General features: G+C 39.9%; 1 protein-coding gene across 3 annotated transcripts in view; it reads left to right on the top strand.

Moving 5' to 3' along the window:
• Positions 1 to 1,225: 1,225 nt before the first annotated feature.
• Positions 1,226 to 8,849, top strand: part of ST18 (ST18 C2H2C-type zinc finger transcription factor) — a 230,187-nt gene continuing 222,563 nt past the window's right edge. For 2 of the 3 annotated variants that reach the window (XM_050941937.1, XM_050941938.1), the window contains exon 1: positions 1,226 to 1,288. In XM_050941937.1, coding sequence (XP_050797894.1) covers positions 1,244 to 1,288 — 45 coding nt within the window. In that variant the 5' untranslated portion in view covers positions 1,226 to 1,243. The remainder of the gene's footprint in view (positions 1,289 to 8,849) is intronic. The other variant, XR_007772789.1, reaches the window with a different exon arrangement.

The following is an 8,849-nucleotide window of genomic DNA, read 5'->3' as shown; positions in this document are numbered from 1 at the left end:
TAGCATGGTGAAAGGGAGAATCCAGTCTAGTGATCTTGGATAAAGAGAACACCTATAAGTGTAATTTTTTAAATAGTGCTAAATGGTGCAAGGTGGCATGACCGGCATATGTCACATGTGATACACAGTCCTGTGTGGATGTAGCAGCTGTTGTATTTGTCCAGCCAGTAGACAAAATTATACAAAACAAGAGCTGGCCAGAAATTTTTCAAACTACACATTTTTCCACTGGAAAATTCTGATGCCTCAAAATCAATTTTTTTCACAGGAAATGGTGGGTTTCAATGAATGTTTTGACTAATGTAAAAAAAAAGCAGGCCCAAATCAAAATGAAACACTTTCTAATTATTGAAGCAAAACATTTTGATCTGAACTGACTGATTTATTTATTGATAGCATTTTGGTTCATAAAACTTTTCTTAAAGTTTCTAATTTTTGTGGAATGGAAAACGGTTTCCTGCCAAGCTCTATACAAAACATTTGTGTTGTCTGGGACATTTTCTCATGTTATTGTTACACATTTTTAAAACTGCGGTGGGTTTGAAAGTTATGCTCTGCAAATAATACTTTGCACTGGCAAGGCCTGATGCAAAGCCCATTCAAGTCAGTGAAAAGTCTCCCACTGATGCAACAGGTCTCTGGATCAGACACATATGGCACTTAGGATCTGAAAGCATTTGTGAATATAAATTAATCTCCAGAAATACATCTAGGATAGGGGAATTATGCACACATGTATGGCTAAGAAGTTGGATCCCTATTTCACAGATGGATAAATTGTGGCTCATGGCTCACAAAGGAAGCCACTGACGAAAGTCCCCCATGGAGTCAGTGGGAGAGATACAAATAGGTGAGAACCCAATATCCCTGATCCTGGTTCCTTGTTCTAATTACAAGATTGCATATTTGGGGATAAAATCTCAGAGGTGAGTAGAATTTCTAGCTCCTTGTCTGACAAGCTTTATAGGAGGAGACTCACATCTCCCTCCTGATTCTATACCTCTAAACTCAAATGGAATTTTGATGCTGGTTTCCATGAGAGCAGGATTGGACCCATAATGCTCTGACAGAATAGCTTGAAGTTCCCATAATTTTCTCTGTACACACAAGAAGCCTAGTCAAGAGATGGATGATATAAACATTTCATTCTGTATTTTGCTTTTTAGTACCAGATTTGAAAGGAAGACTTTTAAAGAAAACCTGGAATAATTTCTCCAAACCCAATGAAAGAGGAAGAAGAAAAATGGGGTCTCCAGTACAAAGCAGGAAGCTTATGACTAAAGTACAGGTAAAAAGGCATAGTTAACTGCTAACTGCAGTCTCATCTAGTACTGAAATGCACTCAGATTAGCACAGGCCTCAAACAAAAGCATCCAAACATACGAACATTTCAAGCATTTCTCTGTTTGTTTTGCCCACTGACCTTAGGTGTGATGGTAAGGTTGAGTTTAAGATCAATCCTGGCCTTAGGTAACCCCTTGGCAGTTGCTTGGCCCTCTGCTCTCCTTGTACTGCTGGAGGGTGGGGAGAACTAATAGGTCACCAGTTCCTACTCCCAACCCCTCTCTTTGTCTTGAGGTGGTATACTCAGTTCCCTGATTAGGAGGCGCATCTTTGGTTGGCACACAAAGAAGGCCTCAGCCCTGTTTACTCTCTGGCTGGCAGTAGCATGGCTGGGAGGAGAGAGGCAGGCAGAAAGAAACTAGCCCTCAAAGTTGAGCAACTCCGAGATGGCTCTTGGGAATGAAGCTGACCACTGATCTCCCCAGGGATGCTGCCCCAATTCCTTTCCATCATAAGCAAACTGATGAGTCTCTGGTGACTGCAGGTGCTTGTCCCTACCCAGGTGAGTCTTCTCTTTGCATTAGATGTTCTCTTTCCTCAGGCAAATACTGCCTTTCTTCCCCTGCCTACGCCTTACCACTGTAGATTCTGGAGCAGGAAACTGAAAGAGAATGCATCTGATGCCAGCTGCAAGTGGAAAGGGACCTACTTCTTCAGACAGGTAGAAAAGAAAATGAAATGTGGGACTATTAGGTGGTACAATGAAAACAGACATTGTTTTGGTGCTGGTGGAATGAAAAGCCTGAGCTTATTCTTGAACTCATTCTGACCCACACATATTTAAAAAGTGAGATCAGTGACTACAGCCAAGCTTTACGTGACCAAAAATGAAATTCAAAGTCAAGGCTGACACATTCCAGCCCTAACTTGTCTTGTTTTTAATTATTGCCAAGCCTCAGAACAACTTGTGCATGTTGCTCATAAAGTATTCTCTGATACCTAAAATGGGATATGCTAGAGACAGGCACATTCATTAAAGCGAGAATAGCCTGGAAGCTATGCATTAGGTTCACAGGTTCACATAAGTCATATCATTCAATGAATTGTATCTCTTTGATGGTGAGAAGAGTGGTCTCCGTATGTGTTATGTAATCATACATCTATATACACCCTCCCCCCCGAAACACTGTTTTCACTTTGAAGGTTTAGCTCCCCGAAAATTGTACTATTTTCATATAAAATGCTGTTGGGTAAATCTGACACCACCAAGACAGGCTTTAGGAAGCTTGCCCACATTTCTCTGATGTTGCTGTTCAGCTGCAGCTTTTGGCCCAATTCTTTATCCTCTGAAGCTTTAGGTGGCTGGCTGTATAATAATGTAAACAATTTGAAGTGACATGGTGCTAACTGTGAGACTTAGTTGTCTCAAGAAGAACTGTAGGCTGCTCAGTAAAATGTTCTGATTTTGCTTATAGATCTGTAGCTAATGACCAGAGTAAAATCCATGACCCTGAAGGCACAGAGCCCAACTCTGCCTCCATCAATCACATGCTTCACAGCCAATGAAATTTTACTTGTGTATCATTTGGTTTCCATGATACCTTTATGATTGTCTCATGTGCTAGTTAGTAATTGGGGAACTCCACAGCAGGTCCAGATATAAAAGTGAGATTTTCATGAGCTCACGAATAGGCCATGCATTCTCCATCCTTTCTGGTCCTACACCAAGCACAGTTCAGCCAGACCAGGAAGTGGTATGACAGAAGATGAGGAACTGTGAGGACTGCAACTCAGGGGGAAAAAAAGGTTGGCCCGTTAGAATAATTTTGCCCAACTCAAAAACAGTTTCTAAAAAGTACACAAAACTGTAACTCTTATAGGTTGACCCATTCCTACATTTCCTGCTAAACTACAGAACTCATCATTTGTTGACAACAGATATTAATATATCTCTGAGTAAATGAGCTAAATATCTCAGAATGCACATATGCTAGTTCATATGTAAGTTGTATGTAAAATAATGTTTCCCTCCTGGCCACAGCTTTCATAGTCTGAAGCCAAGATTTGGCTTCAGTTTAAAATTTCTCTGAACCTACATAGATCACTTACATATCAACTAATTTATTGAACACCTAAGAAAATTATCAAAATATCCTCTTCCTCTTTAGATTTTTTAATAAACTAAATTCCAGTATTAACTGAAAGAATGCTATGCTGTGTTTAACCTGCTAACTGTTGAATAAATATTCACACACCTCCACAATATCCTCTCAATGCACAAATAGTTTTTAGCTGATAAAAATTTCTGTAGTTTTCAGGAAAAAAACAATCACAGAAACACTAAAGATGTTTTTCTGATTATCAGCCCTGGAAACATTTTTTTTAATTCAATGAAAATATGTTGCCCAGGTCTCTTCCACCTAATATGGCTTCTCAGCACTCCTTAGGGGTTTGACCTCTTCCTCAGCACCTTTACAATGGCATACAACACTTATCGTTATTGCTTTATAATATAGTGCCTCACCTTGTCAAGGATTCCTGTTTGCTGCAGATGCATTGGCATAAGTATCTTCTGTCTCATAATGGCTGGATTTTCTAGTCCACTAAAGTCATTTTTCAGAGTGGTAGCCCTGTTAGCCTGTATCAGCAAAAAGAATGAGGAGTACTTGTGGCACCTTAGAGACTAACAAATTTATTTGGGCATAAGCTTTTGTGGACTAAAAACCACTTCATCAGATCATGAAGTGGAAAATACAGTAGGAAGAATAGATATATATATATACACACACAGAGAACATGAAAAAATGGGGGTTGCTATATCAACTCTAATGACATAGATCAGTGATTTGAGCATTGGCCTCCGAAACCCAGAGTTGTAAGTTCAATCCTCAAGGGGGCCATTTAGGGATCTGCGGATTGGTCCTACTTTGAGCAGGGGGTTGAACTAGATGACTTCTTGAGGTCCCTACCAACCCTGACATTCTATGAAGAAAGAGATTAAGCAGCAAACAGTCCCTTGGCACCTTATAGACTAACAGACGTATTGAAGCATGAGCTTTTGTGGGTGAATACTCACTTTGTTATGCATCTGCTGAAGCAGGTAATCGCCCATGAAAGCTCATTCTCCAATACGTTCCTTAGTCTATAAGGTGCCACGGGATTCTTTGCTGCTATTACAGGTCCATACTAACACAGCTACCCCTCTGATACTTAATCAATTAAGGTGGGCTATTAGCAGCAGGAGGAAAAAAACTTTTGTAGTGATAGGATGGCCTATTTCAAACAGTTGACAAGAAGCTATGAGTAACAGTAGGGATAAAATAGCATAGGGAAATAGTTTTTAGTTTGAGTAATTACCCATCCACTCCCAGTCTTTATTCAAGCCTAATTTTACAGTGTCCTGTTTGCAAATTAATTCCAGTTCTGCAGTTTCTCATTGGAGTCTGTTTTTGAAGTTTTTTTGTTGAAGAATTGCGACTTTGAGGTCTGTAATTGAGTGTCTAGGGAGGCTGAAGTGTTCTCCGACTGGTTTTTGAATGTTATAATTCTTGACGTCTGATTTGTGTCCATTTATTCTTTTGTGTAGAGACTGTCCAGTTTGACCAATGTACATGACATAGGGGCATTGCTGGCACATGATGGCATATAGCACATTGGTAGATGTGCAGGTGAATGAGCCCCTGATAGTGAGGCTGATATGATTAGGACCTATGATGGTGTCCCTTGAATAGATATGTGGACAGAGTTGGCAATGCGCTTTGTTGCAAGGATGGGTTCCTGGGTTAGTGTTTTTGTTGTGTAGTGTGTGGTTGCTGGTGAGTATGTGCTTCAGGTTGGGAGGCTGTCTGTAAGCGAGGACTCGCCTGTCTACCAAGATCTGTGAGAGTGAGGGATCATCCTTCAGGATGGGTTGTAGATCCTTGATGATGTGCTGGAGAGGTTTTAGTTGTTGGCTGTAGGTGACGGCTAGTGGTGTTCTGCTACTTTTTTTGTTGGGTCTGTCCTGTAGTAGGTGATTTCTGAGTATTCTTCTGGCTCTGTCAATCTGTTTCTTCACTTCAGCAGGTGAGTATTGTAGTTTTAAGAACGCTTGATAGAGATCTTGTAGGTGTTTGTGTCTGTCTGAGGGACTGGAACAAATACAGTTGTATCTTAGAGCTTGGCTGTAGACAATGGATCGTATGGTGTGTCCTGGATGGAAGCTGGAGGCATGTAGGTAAGTATAGTGGTCAGTAGGTTTCTGATATAGGGTGGAGTTTATGGTGACTATTGCTTATTAACACTGTAGTGTCTAGGCAATGAATCTCTGGTGTGAACTGAGGTTGATGGTGGGATGGAAATTGTTGAAATCATGATGGAATTCCTCAAGGGCTTGTTTTCCATGGATTTAAATGATGAAGATGTCATCAATGTAGCACAGGCAGGGTAGGGGCGTTAGGGGACGAAAGCTGAGGAAGCCCTAATAAATTTGTTAGTCTCTAAGGTCACTTTGCAATTCTGTGTACTAGCCAATGATGCTAGTGGAAAATCCTGCTTGTCCAGGGGAATTGTCCACATGTGTAAAGCTGATAGAGGCAGCTCAGCTAACCCCTCCACCCTCATTGCAGAGGGAGAGGGTATAAGAGAGAGACTTTATGCATGTGCTGTAAGTTCAGGCTGCACAGATGCAATCAGGCAGAGCTGATTCAGGAAGCTTCAGCTAGCTTCCTGTGGCCCCTTTGCTTGAATAGACTGAAGTATCCAGGTCTTTACAGTGCTATGTTAATATGGAAGTATGCTTTCTAATTATAAGGGTAATTAAGGTCTGGGATAGGCCTCTAAGGGAGGCTTTAGAATCTGCTGTCACTGTAGGTTTTTAAGAACGGGTTGGACAAACACCTGTCAGGGATGGTGTAGGTTTACTTAGTCCTGCCCCACAGCCGGGGGCTGGGCTTGATGACTTCTCAAGGTCCCTTCCACTGCCACGTTTCTGTGATTCTGATACTGTAGCAACAGAATGTCTCTATTATGTAAGACACTGAGACTCTAGTAGAGAAGGAGAAAGATGTGGGGAAATCAGGAGAAAGAGCGATACCAGATGCACAGGTACTGCAATGACAGGTGCTCAGATACCATTATATATGGCATAAATAACTAAATAGGATGTCATCTAGCTATCTCTGAAAGTGTAAACTTTTCTCTTGACCAATATCTGGTCAGAATGTCTGGCTGGGGAATGCTTTGTCCTTTTATTAAAGTCCAGACCTGGATCTGTGTTCTTCCCAGACTTGGATGTGCTCAGATCCAAGAATGTGTATCAGTCCATTATAGAGGTAGAGTACAGGCATGAAGGTCATGTTTCAAAGTTTGGGCATATACAGAATAGGGGAGTTGGTTCTGGTTCCACCCCTCCTTTATTCTTTTGTCAGATATTCGTTTTGAGCTCCATCCAACTCACACTGAAGTCAATGGGAGTCTTTTCCTAACCTAAATTCTGGAGGAGGAAATGGTTCTGGTCAACTGAAACATTTAATTTCAAATTTTTACTATATATATAGCTTAAATTTCAAAATGAAAATCCATTTTGAACCCGAAACGAAATGTTGCAACATTTAAAAAACTTGTTTCTATTGAAAAACATTTGTCAAAATCAACCCTTTCCTGTGAAAAGTTTTGGTTTTGACTAATCAGCATTTTTGGATGCAAAAAGTTTTGTCAAAAATTTCCCAGCCAGCTGTAGAGCAGAGTTTAGCTCCAAACTTTCAACAAGCATTTGCCTGCGTGGGCTGCATTGTTATGATGTTCCAAATTCTGATATGGGAGCATCTGAAAATCTGCAAGTGTTCTTCTTGGAAGGATAATTTCTTTCATTGGCAACAAACACTTAAGAGACAGAGTGATTCATTATGTCAAGGGCCTTTTCAGCACAAGTGGGATATTTCCGGGCTTTGTATTTCAGGGCTAAACACTGTTTTTATTCAAGTCACACACAGCATATGAAAGTTTTAATTTCTCGGAGCTCTGTTCTTCTAGCTCCTTAATAGAAATGGAACCCTCTGTTAGAAAATGTGGGAATCCCTGTAATTTAAATATTAAGCTATCTATAGACAATAGAGTAGCTTTCTGACATGTTGAAACGATAGAGTTGTTGCTGCTTAAGTATGTCTGTGAACTCAGTGTTGCTGACTCAGTATTCCCCATGTTTTGATTTCCGTGGTGGTAACAACTGCTGTGTGCTGAAGAAGCAGGTGGATGTCAAGTACTTTTACTATAGCACAGCAGTAGATAACATTATTTGAAAGTTATTATATAATTATTTGTCTGTCTTGTGCTTTCCATTTTGGTGGAAACATCGGGAAATGCAGGGGGAGGGGTTGTGTCCTGTTTTCTATTCTTTTCAAACAAGAACTTTATACAGAACTCAGCTTTTCAGTATTTTTAATATGCATTAATCCACAATACCAATGTGGAGTAGAAAGACAACCTTTTTTAAAAAAAACTGTATCTGTCTCAGTGGTACCCACTCTCATAATTTTATCATGAGTCTCACGATATCTATTGTTTAGTCTTATCTACTGTTTTGTCTTATAGCCCTAGATCCTGGAGTCATATGATTATGAGAGACTCTCAGCTTTCATTTAAAAGAAATCTAACCTTCATGACTCCAAAAGCTTGAAAAGGCCAAAGGCTCAAAACAAAACAAAACAAAATAAAAAGAATACAGAGCAAATAAAAAGAATAATTTATTTTTAACAAAATCTCATGATTTATATGCCAATCTCATGATTTTGAGGGGACGGACTCATGATTTGTGAATGTTTGACAGTACTGATGTCTTCTTCCCCTTCTTTTGTGTTGTCTCTCCCCTTCTGGGGCTAATTTGACTCTCTCTTCATCTTCCTCCTCCTTCTTATTTTTGTGCATTTCATTCTCTGCTTGGTTCCTGTTAGTAATTGTTTGAGCTGAAATGTACTCAATTTTTTCAAAAGCAAAAGAAACCTCTTGATTTTTCCCTCCATGCTACATACTAACTCAAGATGAGTTATCACATTTCTTACCAATAGTGCCCCTGCTCTCCTTCCTACTGTTTTATTACCCCCCTTTGTCATGGCTGCTATTTGCTTTTAAGCTCTATGGGGCAAGGAGAGTGTCTCTATCTGTTTTGTGAGATACCGAGCAAACTTTTGTGTATAGTGATGAATTATCGACAGTGATGACGCAGTGCCTGAGAGCAGATTATAGTAAATTTCACTTCCCTCACAGTCCACAAAGCTTCACATCTGAGAAGAGCAATAGCAAGGTAGATCTGAAAGAAAATGACTCAAGGCATTTCAGCTTTAAAAATGAATGCATGTCAAGTGATTCTGGCCTTGAGATTTTAGGGATTTTTTTTTGTGACAGAAGCTCATTCAAGTGTAGTTAATCTTTTTCTGTAACCACTGTGCCAGACAATTAGGGACCCAGAGTTAACTTCTGTTTTCCTATTCTAACATTTATATTGCCTATATTAGCATAAAACAATATCAACAGTTTGAATTTTCTCATAATTTTAGGATTTCTTTTTCATTATGACGGCTAAGATCAAG

This window comes from Gopherus flavomarginatus, chromosome 2, assembly GCF_025201925.1.
Source record: "Gopherus flavomarginatus isolate rGopFla2 chromosome 2, rGopFla2.mat.asm, whole genome shotgun sequence".
In the NCBI taxonomy this organism is placed as follows: Eukaryota; Metazoa; Chordata; order Testudines; family Testudinidae; genus Gopherus; species Gopherus flavomarginatus.
The sequence above is the reverse complement of the archived record's forward strand: the minus strand, read 5'-3'. Positions and strand labels throughout refer to the sequence as shown.